The sequence below is a fragment of the Agelaius tricolor genome, unplaced genomic scaffold, assembly GCF_023055355.1.
Source record: "Agelaius tricolor isolate 1412-34295 unplaced genomic scaffold, bAgeTri1.0.p SCAF_1, whole genome shotgun sequence".
Classification (NCBI taxonomy): Eukaryota; Metazoa; Chordata; class Aves; order Passeriformes; family Icteridae; genus Agelaius; species Agelaius tricolor.
Window position 1 is genome coordinate 18,340,069 of NW_027269261.1, and position 13,174 is coordinate 18,353,242.

Sequence of the window (13,174 nt, forward strand, 5' to 3'; positions counted from 1 at the left end):
ATAGGATTGTTGAAAATATTTTTCAATGCATCTTTTTAAGGAAATATGTATTTTGATTAGACTGTGCAGACATACCAGATCTTTCAGTGTATTCCTAGCTATCTCTACTGGTTTGTTTTATACAATAGAGGTGTACCCTGTATCTTCTGAAAGAGCTAATAAGCTTCCAAACAATCCCCAAGAAGAAAAAAAAAAAACACCAGTGTTTTTTTTCTCCCAAGAAAGAACTATTTCACTTCAGGAATATTCATGGAACCCAGCAAAACAAATGTCCTGACTTGGTTTCTCCTGGAAATAATGACTTGGTAATGCATTGAAAATTGATCTGTAAAATCACTGGGAAAGAAATTTGGTTCATCTTCCTTTCAGATCTCCTACTTCTGTAAGAAAACAAAATAGTTCAGGGAAAGATTATCCATACTGAGAACTAAGAAATAATGCAACCTGCTTACCTTATCCTGGCTAGGTGTTGCTGCACAGGCTGATGCTGGAAATGGTCAGGCCACTGATGGTGAAGGCAGAAGGATGGGGAGGGCTGAAGACAGCAGGCAGGGTGATAGACAGGGGTGTGTTTTTGGCAAATAGAGGCTGAGTACTCAGTGTGTGGCTGCATACAGCACGAGGTCATAGGAGATGATGCTGAGCTGCCAACCACTGAATGACATTCTTGCTTGCTATTATGGCTATTTAAAGAATGATGGTATGGACAAGGGTGGCAGCATTGCGACAACATCTGCTGAGTTCTTTGGTTGTCTAAAGGCAGAAAGGATGGTCTGATTGTACCATTTAGTTGCAGGCAGCCATTTGGACTTGGTTTTGATCTTGGTGTTTCCTTGGATGGGAGTTGTTGGACCGTGATGTCTCTGTCATTAGCTGCAACAACCCCTGGGCCAGCAGCATTTGACAAGATGCTGCCATTGCTCAGGACCACAGAGTCACTGGTGTTGCTCATAGCCATGCTCCAAGTTCTCAGTGGACACGTGATGTTCCTGAGGAAACAAATAAAGCATAGTTTAGAGAGCTGCAGTATTTTCAGATGCTCAGAAATAACTTTAAATTAACATGAGTAAAGCTCTGCTCTGAGCTTCACCTTTTGCAACACAGGGAAACAGGGAAAGGAGCCATGCACACTGCCAGGAATGTCTTAAAGTACTTAAATTTGTTCAACAAAATGTTAAAGAGTGAAGTTATGTCAATTTTCAGTGATTACACCAAGTTATAAATCAGATTAATACAGATTTGTCAGTGTCTGTGTCACAGCTAACAAGTAATGGCTGACATGCACAGAGCAAAATCATTGTGCAAAAAACTAAGCTATAGCCACTATTTATAAAAACAGATTTTGGTATAAACATTGTCACCACACCTTGCACTGCAATTTACCTGTGTGCTTTGAAAAACTGCAGGAGATGAGCCCACACAATAGAGATTATTTAATAACCAATAATGTGCTGGTTTCAGTAACCTCCTTTCCAATTTCTATTAAAAACAAGGCATATTCATGTTTATAAAGAAATTTTAATATGCCTTATTTGAATGAATCAAGCTATTTCAGGAGACATATCAAATTTTATGAATAGTAGATTAGATCTTTAGCAGAAGCTCAAAATGAACTGTTGTGAATACTAAAAAGATAGAATACAACCACATGTTTTTACCGGGTTGACAAAAAATAATCCCAGGATTGAATAACTGTTGATTGAGAAGCTTTCACTTCTCGGCGACATGTACTCTAAAGGCAGTGCATAATGTAATGTGTCATAAATAAAGCATATGAATAAAGCATATGATTTTCTCCTAAGGTTTAAAGGCAATGTGTAGATAAATGAGAACTATTAACATTGTAGAAGTGATCACAGCTCAAGATCAAAACTTGCGTGAGGTGCTTACAGCAGCCAATTTTTCCCATCTTAACTATAACTTTGTTTTAATAAGATAAAAAGGTAAATTGGAGATCATTATTTTGATAAATAACATGAAAGGTCAAACACCACACTCAGATAAGAGTTTGCAACCCAATTTACATGACCCTGGGGGAAGGAGGAGGGAGCATGAAAAACACTAATTATGTGCTACTTAGAAGAATAAATCAACACTTCCTGAAAAAACAGAATCAGTTAATTACAACTGCTTTGACTTTTTAATACCGAATTTAATTAACATCATTTTAAGTCCAAATTGCAAGGCTTGCATTACAGACAACTGAACTTTGCAGGAGACACAACATACATAGATTAAGGCAGATAAGCAAGGAAGTTTCTAACTCATTTTCTTCCCTGGTACCTTTGCTTAATGCTCAGAGAGCTAAGACTGCCCAGCCAGCTGAGCTATTTAATTGCCTGTATGCTAATTCTGAGCAAAGTGCTTTGCAGACTGGAATGCTCCCCCTGGCAGCCCTCCGTGTAGCATCTCCCTGAGACAGAGCTAAATCCCCCACTTCTGAAACGAAAATTAATCCTCTGCTATTTGTTCTAGATCATGTGCAGAGCCAGATGCCCTGGGAAATCACTTTCACTTAGAAACCCACTCACAAGAGGAGAATATGCTGCTTGACAAGCAGATTTTTCCAGCTTTCAATTCCACACATTCCTGACAGGTACCCCCTCCTCTGGCCCAGGAAAGTCAAGCCCAAGGAGGACTTTCTGCTGAGCAGAGAGAGCAAATTCAAGGGGCTGGCTAAACTTCAGTTTGGTCAGAAGAGATGTATCAGTTATGTGAAATTCCACTGTGTATCAGCAGTCTGGTTTTCTCTCACACTGCAGGTAACATCAAACCTCAGTGGACACTGTGAGAGCTGGACACTGAGGCAGAGAAAGCTCCTCTCCAGGTGTCTGGCAGCATTTTTGTAATTTCTGGCTGCTTATTTTTACATTCACTCACATAAAGATAGGCTGCACAGTGATGCTGCTCATTTGTTTCTAAGTTAGTTGGATTCATCCATATCATCACTTGAAAACTGCTGTACACTGGTCAAAATTACTGTCTACTCTAATAATCGAACAGAAGGGATAGAGAGACTGCAAATATCTTTCAGGAAGAGAGACACATATTCAGAGAGACACAGATATTTCAGGAAGAGAGACACATATTCTTTTGCTTTAAATCCAGGACACTTAAAACATTAATTTTCAGTAGCTGTTTTCAACCACTTCATGAAGGAAACCAAACATCTCTGTGCCAAACACAGATGCCCAACATCGTGCCCGCAACTGCTGGGCAACCCCACCACAGACACATGGCCTTGGCCCTTCAGTGTATCTGTGCCCCTTGAGAACACTGACATGGCAATTGTAACTTTTGTCCATACAGCTCAGCAGCCTCCATTTAATACAATCAAAGATAAATGCTTTATTTTCCACAGATATAATAGCTACCTGTGTACCTTTTGTTCAGAAATGTTTTAGAACTACTAAATAGAAGAAAAGATCCTCAGTACCACAACATATAATTCTGCGTTTGTTCTCCTGTTGAACAAACAATTAATGAACCATTTCAAACATTAAAATTTTAACAGATAGAGCTAATTCATTCTTTTTTCTTAAGCCTTGAGGAACTCTTGAGTTCCGTTCATTTTTATGGACTCTTTTAGAAAGGCAATGGAAGCACCTGTTTGCCTTGAAGTTCTTTCAATGACACATTAAAGCAAGAGTACTTTGCATGCTAAGGTAGCCATCGGATTAAATATTTTATTCAGTCACATCTATGAAGAACTGGGACTCAAACCAATTCTCTAGAATGTGAGCTGGGCTGTACATTTTCATTTGGTTTGGTAACTTTTCTCTTTTGAGTCATTGAATTTGACCAGGCTAATGTCATCAGAGTTTTGTTTCACTCATGTTTGAGAGGATTAGAAATTCTGTACTGTGGTACTTCATTTGTGTCCCTCTTTACAGAAGTGGCTGTAAATCCACTGACAGCAAAACTTTACCTGCAGCTGTCACACCAAAATATATTCTTAACTCTCCAATGCATTTTGTCTCCTCTGCCATAATTGCAGTGACTGGGAACTTAGAGAGATGTAAAACTGGCTCAATGAAATAGTTAACTGAGAGTCTTTCCTTTAGAGGATGAATAAATAAGCCAACTAAGATGTGACACATAAAAGCATAGTAAGATTTTTAAGATGACATGGGATGGGAAATCTAAGAACATGCTGACCTTGAAAAAAAAGAATCTAAAAATAGGAATCTTTGAAAACTTAGTCTTTGAAAATTCTGAATTCCTTCAATGTTGAAGTTCATTTTTGCTGCATTCGTCAGACTGCTCTAGGACCTGGCATTCTCCAGTAGAGTGGGGTTTCAGACTTATAAAAATTTACACCTGAAAGCTTTGAAGCAGTGAACAGGTAGCCTGAACAATGAGATGGTAGAAAATACAGGTTCCAATGCAGGCAGAATCTTCTACTTAATAGAAGATTAAATACAATTAGAAAAAATGTTAATCTACACATTTAATATGTGCCACGTCTCTGGCTGGACACAAGGTATTTTAAATGTGATCATCTCTGTAGAAATTATGCCAGTTGGACTGATAAAGGAAGAAAACCAAAATTGTCTTTAATTACTGCACTCTTGATAGCAGTAACTGCTCAGAAAGGACTTGAGCCATGCAGTTCAAAATAACTCCTGGAAGAGCATAATATCTGGAATGTACCATGGTCTGCAGTGGCGATGTTCATTCTTAACAGTTTTATGGAGTAATCCATCTATTATTTGTGGAGCTAACAGGGAAAACAGCTCACCCAGTAGACAAGCATTGCAAGCGCTTCAGGAAACAAAGTAATCCTGTACAACACAAACTATGTGGGATTTGGTGTTCCCCAACTAGCATGTTCTTTTAAAACTTGGATTAAGTTCACCTGCTCCTTTGGCTGCAACTGAAACAATTTTTCATTGATTTTAGTTTCTTTAAAAGAAAAAAAAAAAAAAACAAAAAAACCCAACCAAACAAACAAACAAAAAAAAACCCAAAAAAACCCCAAACAAAAACAAAAACAAAAAAACCCAACCAGACTTAAAAAAACATTGGTTCAACAAATCCCATCTGGACTCAATGTCTGCAATTGGGAATGATAGAAATGCAAATCCAAAAAGGAATGACGTAGCGGAAATTTGGTATAACCTAATATATTAGTACAGATAATTTATAGATTTTTAGAAGACAACAGAGAGAACAGCCAAGTGTTGAGGGTTTTTTTAACCATGTAAGAAAAAAAAAATATTCCAAATCTGTAACTTGCACAAAATGAAAACTAAGCTGTTGTAAGACTTTAGATTTTTCATTTAAGGTAGGAAAGAATTCAAATTTCATTTCAAAGTTACCTAAAGCTTTTCGGCTGTAGTCAGCATTGCACCACTCAGCCAGCTGAACCAGCCCAGGTTTTATGAACTTCACAGACCTGTCAGCTACAAAGCATCATAGTTATGAGATAAACACAACGTCCAAAGTAACAAAAATGTCTTTTCATGTAAAAATTCATCTAAACCAGCTGTATTCTAGAAGCAGTGCATTTCTAAAATAAGCAACATTTAACAATCCCAGTGCTAACTGGCGAGACTCTTTCCAGATGAAATATGATAATGGCCTTGCAGTCCTTCAAGATGCTGAAATTTTCCAATGTAGCCAGCAGTCTTACTGTCTGTAAACTCAGTTAAATCCTCTCCAGCCTTCGTCTGCTCTGCCAGCCAGTGCACAGCCACTCTAAAGGAGGGTTTGCTCCTCCTTCACATTACCAGAATTCTTTGTATATTTGCTTTTTCTCCATGCCCAGAGAAGTAACAGGTGGTGTCTGGTGTTTGATACTGGGTTTCATGTGAGATGTCTACGTATCTATCACTGCAATGGTTTTTAGCAAGTCAAGCTGCTTTTTAATGTTTCACAGTTGTTGATCTCCATTTTGGCTCCCCGCTAGACATTCTTCAAATTCTCCAGCTCTTACTCCAATGCTATCATATTTGGTGCTTGGTTTCTCTCAATACCTTAATTCTTGCTCTTCCATTTCAGCTGTTAACCCCTACCTCTTCCCTGAAAAGCTTTCTCTGTACAAAATACAGGTGCTTCCCAGAATGAGCCATCCCTGTGTTCTCCTTTTTTTTCCCAGGTATTTCAAGTACATTAAATATAAGCATTTCAGCTTCAGAAAGTCTCAAATTTTTATTTCATCAACGAGCAAGTTTACCTGGTGTATTTATTAATGCAGCCATTTCACTTTGAGAATTGGTACAACACAGCTCCTATTTTTGAGAAATGCCATTATGGTCAGTGTGTTTTCTGCACAGTCTATAAATACCCATATTCTCAACTAATGTCACCCTATTAACAAGCAGATTTTCAGCAATCTAAGTCCTTGTTCCATGAGGTAGTAATTAGCAGACAATTATGAAGCAGAAGAGGTTTGTAGAGGGGAAATTTCCCCTCCTCCAAGTGTTCTGAGAGCCAGCTGTCCCTGCCATCCCTCTCCACAGCCTTCAAGGCGTTGAAGCTGTCCTGTTCTGAACCTGAGACTCTATGAGTTAATTTCCTGTGTCGCAGGTTGGCTCGGAACCGCAATTCCTGTGACAGGGAGTTTCCAGATGTCACCATGCCAGCACCACGGCTCATGTACAGATGGGCACTGGCAACCAGTGCTGCCAAGCTGACAAGAACCAACCCACCAAAGACAGCTGTGGGGTGAGAGAGCTGGGAAAGACTGCAAAGGATGGGAAAAACCAACCTCTTCAGACCCTCAGAAGCAGATTTTCCTTTGCTTTTAAGCTAAAGTTACTTCTTCTGGCACAGAGAACAAACAACAGCAGACCATTTCCAGAAATCATTTGCAGGGCTTCGACTACAGAAATCAATGGTAGTGCTTTAACTACGAAGTCTTTTCAAAGTCAAAATTTACAATAGATATAATCAGACTATGGATAGAAGCAACAACAAGGAGCTCTGACTTCTCTTCCAGAAGTTTGGTATGATTCTAAAGTTTTAATTAAAAAAAAAAAAGAAAAAAAAAGCATATCTATGTAGGGAAAATGGAAGAAAATGTATTAAAGTCTGAAAAAGCTTCAAATATTCTGAGTTTTGGAATGAGATACTGCTAGAATCAGAAATTATTGGAACCATTCTACTTCAAGAAAAAATGTGCATAGTTCTGGAAAGTAGGTGTATACCTCAGCAGAGTTTAAGAGCCCAGAAAGCTGTTAAAAAACCCCAAACATTGCTTACAACTGCCACACTGTCATTGCACTAAATCTTATTTACACAACTTACTGACTTTCATTACCATATGAAAGACTTTAAAGTTTTTGTAATTGCAAATATTCTGATCCAAAATAGCTCTAATGTGCTTACACAGGATAGGAAGAAATTAAAATACGGCTCTTTCTGGCTGTAAGAAGAGTTACTTGCATTGACAGTTCCACAGGTTTTTTACTTCATTATGCTGTGGGACTAACATTGAAATTATTACAGTTGTAAAGGGACACAAAGGCAACACTTTAAGCTACAGCTCCAGCGATACCTACCAGCACCCTGGCTATATAAATGTTACGTAAGAGCTTAACAAACCACTCCACCATCTTCTTAGAATCAGACTGTTTTCTGTCCAAATTTAAAAGCTGTGTTTGAACACAGTAACATAGTAATAAGAATTGTTACTAATATTAGCATTTTTCTTCCAATTTTAATAGGAGCACTAATATAATCTCCCTCTACAGTACATTAAATAAGGCAAAGAATCAGTGAGACCGTCAGGGCACATCAGGCAGGTACACACTGGCAGTCACACCTATTTGATAAACACAGAGCATTTTTGCACTTGGCTACAGAAAACACAGCAAAGCACTTTTACACTATCAATCCAGAATAATTTTCTTCGAAAAGTAAACATGGAAGTTGTTTGGTTCCCCCCCCCCCCGCTTCATTTCCCAAGCTTGAGTGGGTTTAAACTCTCCCATTCGCTGAGCCGTGCTCTGAAGGTCAAATGATAAACCTCGTACAGCACTTTTATCACAGCGTATCTACCCCAAGAGCCGGATCTCGAGTCGGGGCGGGGGGAAGTTTGCTTCCTCACCAGGCTCTTCAGCGCAGGCAGAGTCCGGTGCTAAACTCTACGGCATTTCTACCCAGCTGAAAAGTCTCTCACAATCCCAGGAGCCCACTTACATTACAAAGTAGCATTGCAGTATAAATAACGCAGAGTTAAATCTCCATCCCCGCGCTTTCTGAAGGCACGGCCAGGTTCCAAAGCGACCCAACAGGACGCAGCTCTGGCCACTCACCAGCCGCAAATCGGGGCAAATGGGCAGGAAGGAGGCGGCAGCCCGGTCTCGATCCAGGTATCCCCCGGCTCCGAGCCCGCTGTCTCCGCAGCCGGAGCCGCTGCTCCGCTCACCCCAACACTGGCCCCGAGCGGGGAGCGCCGGCAGCCGGGGCCGCCCCTCCCCGCGGCAGGTCCGGGTTCTGGCAGCGCCTGGCGGCTCCTCCCTGCTCCTGCTGCTGCCGCGGGAGCCCCGGGCCGCTCCTCGCCCTCGCTCCCGGCCCCCACGGATCCGGTTCGGACGCGGGGCCGAGCCGAGCGCTGCCGCCACACCTGCCAGCGCCCACGGGGACTGCGCGCCCCGCGGGCTCCGCGCCAGCCTCTCCACATGGAGAACACGAGTGGCACTGCCTTGGCACCGGCTGCTGCAAAGGGAAAGAGCCGAGGAAGGCGGAAGACTGAAAAGAGCTCCGGGGCTCATTTGGAGTGCCTTTCAAACTCACTTCAGCCCTCATTAGCTCCTAGCAAGGGCTTTTTTCCCCCAAGCACCAAGCTCTTACTTCATCCTTTAGTTGTCAGGCCAAATATTGGTGTGTGGCTACAAATCTCCAACAGGTCTCCAGCAACAGAATACCTACTGGGATTTAAGGGCCTTCACCCCACCAGATTTTACGATATTTGTACCTAAAAAAGCTTCACCCATAGAGGAGTAATTGCAGTTCATCTCCACGTATATCTCAGATCACCATTCTTTATAAGACTTTATAAATACAAAAATAATTATTACAGACTATTACTGCAGAAAACTGAAAATTTCATGGTTCACAACTCAAAATGAAAAAATAGAGATTACCAAAGTCTGGAGATAGTTAACTCAGCTCTAGGTATTAACGTGGAGAACATGGTACTCGCTCACTTAGCAGAAGTGTTCTATGAGGAGCTTAAATCCTACCAGAGGAAGTGCTACAAACAGGTCTCAGTCTGTGGTTTACTAGAATATTACGTTCAAACTACAAAAGCCCATAGGCTCACAAGCCTTGTGTTTTGGGAGCTGACTCCTGGTTTTTCCTCAGCTCTGGGTATCTCAGATACAAAACTCAGAACTGGTATCTTCCTGGGGCAGATCTTGTGAATCAGTCTCTGTAAATCCAAAGTAGATCACAATTCACAGGCATCTGACTGGCTTTCAGAAGTGCTCTCCGTACTCTCTATTGAAATATGGGAGTTCTGATTTCAGAGTCAAGTTGAACTAGTTGGAGCAAAATTAACTGCTCATCTATAAACACCTTTATTCTTTGTAAAGCAAAAGATGTAACCAAAGGAAACACTGAAGCGCAATTTCCCTTAGTGTGACCTTAGAATTATGCATTCCAATTGTGATACAAGTCAGCTTGTATCACACAAGGTAGTTTTTCCTGCTAATTGGATCTGGTCTTTAACAGGTGGTGAAAAACCGTGCTGCTTCCCCACTTCTAAGGGGAAACTTTTTTTGTTGAACCTGTCTTACTTGACTTTCTCACTGAGCTTAAACTGGGAAATTTCACTAGCATCAGCTGCCATCTCCACCTCCCCCACAACATCAGTATCCCATCTAGAACATAATTTTTCTAACATTAATGGATTCTCTAACAGAAAACTTGCTTTCTATCCAAGATAGAACCATTCAGCGTTAACGACCGAGGACAGATTTTATGTCAGAAATGTATTTTGCTCAAATCTATTTATTAAGCAAAACAGCACTACTACAAAGCAGGTAACTCAACCATAATTCAAAATGAAAGTAGGATGGCAATACAGTATTCACTTTCTGAATATCTGAAACACATAATATAGCCTGGAAGCACCAGAAGAATAATCTCAAAGTTACTTTTCCAAAGTCACACAACTCCATGTATTTTTGAAAAACATATCTACTAATAAAAGTATTTCTGAAATGTGTCAGTATTATTGTGTATCAGTTCACTGCAGATACTGTGTCCCTTGTATTTGCTAATCACCTCAAAGAAATGACAAAAGGCACATATTTGCTCACCGCTTTTATATCGAGGAGGAAAGGGACCATATAAATCTAAAGGATTACAGTCTATTAAGACTCTTAAGATTATATGTACTGCAGAAAATAGTGTTAGTTTCTAAGCACATAAATTTAATGCAGATACTTTGTTCCCAAGGGTGACTGTAAAACAAATGTATAATCTATGTTCAGAGATATGCTTAATAAAAGTATTTGTCCAAATGTGTAAATAGTGTATCATATATTAGAATTACAGCCTTGTAGTAGATTATTGCCCTTACAGTACCTGAAAACCAAACTCAACACTAAGTGCTGAAAAACCTTTTCCCCATGTTACACTTAGGCCCTGCAGAGCCTTGGTTGCCCTGGGTCCCCCCAACATATTCCTGGTTTGGACATTTCCATCATCCACCCTTTAACATCCCCTTCTGCACCACTTCTAATGTTGCTACTTATCCCACCATTCATCTCCAGCAATAGCAGACAAATGCTGACTTCTTTATTTGCAAGTGATTAAAAAATACAACTAAGCCCTACAGCATATGGAATGCAGGATCCTGTGAAAAAAACCAGAAGAACTTAAAGTGATTCAAGGCAGAGTGTCAGATTTGATCTGTGGAAGCCTCGAGAGGATAAATGAGTTTATCCTATAAACTGTGCTATTCACTGCCTGGAAATGCATCTATGCAGGGAATCTGGAGGACATCTGCACTACTAATTCAGCCTTGGTTTAATTCAAAATGATCCTCAATGTATCAGGAAGTTCTGTCCATAGGTATACAGATCTGCCAATACATTTTACAAGTACTTTGATTGTTCAGGCAAAGAAAAACTCTTTAACTTAGAGAAAGCATTTCCTATGATAACTATTTTTCTATCGTAAGTCATGTTTTTTTTAATTGAGATTTTAAAATAACATTTTTCACAGTATACTTCATGAATAAAATCAAGTAGTAGTAAAAAGACTAATACAGTTCCCAGATTTATGTATACAATACTTCAGAAAAAGATTATGAAGATAACCATGGTAGAGACTCAAAGGAGCTGTAGTCTGTGCAAGAAAATGAGCCTAAAAAACTGAAGCTTGTATTTACAAAGCAGGACAGAGTGTTGTAATGCATGAAGTTTTCTCTCTTCAAACAAGATACAAAGAGCTGCAGTACTTGGTCATGACCCTTCCATAGCCTCTCCTAGACTGAAGACATCAGGCAATGACACTGAGTGCCAGCCACTTCTCTGACCTCTGTCTGCCCATGATCAAGAGCCATGACTAAGCTGCTACCCTTCTACCACAGGAAGTGCAGCTACACCTTGAACCTTTTCCTGGCTGGATGCCCTCACCTGCCTTTCTGAGCTTAATATGACATTAATTACAGGTTCTTCTTGTCACAGTGTCACTCTTCCAAAGAGAGATCCAGAAGACGCTGAAAGACTTTGAACATTGCACGTTAATAAGAGAGCCAGCGGAAGTCTTGGGTGTTCTGGGGACAAATGGGTGATGAAGGACTCAGCAAGTGCTCAGGAAAAAAGCACAGAGGCTTCCAAAATCTTTAAAAACCAGACAGAGGGCACAAGAGGTGCTGTAGAAATTCTGATGAATTGCTAATGAACTGGGGAGAATAAGGGTATACGGAATAAAAGAACCAATTAGAGGTTAAAATAACAAAATGAGTTCTGCACGTGGCACATGTACTCTGCACATATTTTATTGCAGCTACATTGAATTTTTATTACTATTCCTATCCACCTCCAGAATTTCCTGGCTGGTGGGTTTTTTTATTTCTTGGATGCAAAAGTCTCTGTTGCCTTTTAGATGCCATAGCACAGTACTCACAGTAGGCAATTTACCAAATGCCTTTTAAAATAAACAACATAGCAGGAAAAATATTGGTCGGTAGGAACCAACCATTCATTTACTACTTTTCATACTGAAGTATATTTTTGTGCAACACTTGAGATAATACGAACGTAGCAGAACCTTACTCAGGGGCACACAGGGCACAGACCAGGAACTTCCAGCTTCTAGCAGCACTTAGGAAATGCCAGCACTGCACTGAGAATTGGGCTGAGTCAGCTTGATCCATCAGAGATTACAAGGTCTAGACCACCAGTGATCCTCACACCGCACAACCTGCAGAGATCCAAGAGCCTACACGGTGTTCCCAAGTGTTCTTGGGTCCAGAAATATGAGGCACAGACACAAAGTGACTTGAGACTGCAGCCATGCCAATGCGAGCTGTCTGCTCCTAAGCATAAACTGAACCTGAAAAGAGAATGCCTGTGTCCATAAGGAAATGAAGTCAGAAACTCTCAAAATTGGCATTTGGAAGGCTCTGAACATTGGAGTTAATTGGCAACCTCTGTTATCTATCCAAAGAAGAAACAAAATATTGCAAAATATAAAAACAAAAGTAGCCAGCAATGAAAATCTGTCACTTTAATCTGTAGATTTATTTTTTTGAGATACAGGATGAAGAAAATGCAGTGATTGAAATTCAAGGTATTAAAATCTGCATCCTCTTGCACTGGTATTCTTCTATACAGTTTTTTCTTCCCCTTGAAGTGTACAAGACAGACCTTCTTATAATTACAGGTCATACTATAAGCAAAACTGATTCAGTATCATCATATACTTATGGCAGAAGCCTTAAGTGCACTTACAGACTCTACTTACAGACTGTTGCCTCCACAAAGATGAAATATTGTCTGATCAATAGAGGACATGAAGTACATTGTCCTTCTCCAGCTTCCACTCATCCAGACTTTATAATGAAATCTTTCATAACTGATAACCTGGAGAAAGGCTGAGAATTAAGTGAGTTTACAGGCTGAGAAATCTTTAAACCTTGCAAAGCAGTCTTTCTCCAGCACTAGTGACAGGGGAAAAGTTCAGACATGCTCACTGTTCATGCTCTATTCCT

At 40.2% G+C, this 13,174-nt stretch overlaps 1 protein-coding gene across 5 annotated transcripts in view; it reads right to left on the reverse strand.

The window, feature by feature from the left end:
- DISP1 (dispatched RND transporter family member 1) overlaps positions 1-13,174 on the reverse strand; it is an 87,754-nt gene that overhangs the window by 30,871 nt on the left and 43,709 nt on the right. For 2 of the 5 annotated variants that reach the window (XM_071425465.1, XM_071425455.1), the window contains exons 1-2: positions 8,262-8,598; positions 453-989 (exon numbers count right to left, since the gene is read on the reverse strand). In XM_071425465.1, coding sequence (XP_071281566.1) covers positions 453-958 — 506 coding nt within the window. In that variant the 5' untranslated portion in view covers positions 959-989; positions 8,262-8,598. Of the gene's footprint in view, positions 1-452; positions 990-8,261; positions 8,599-13,174 lie in introns of those variants that run through there. The other 3 variants (XM_071425492.1, XM_071425484.1, XM_071425475.1) reach the window with 2 other exon arrangements.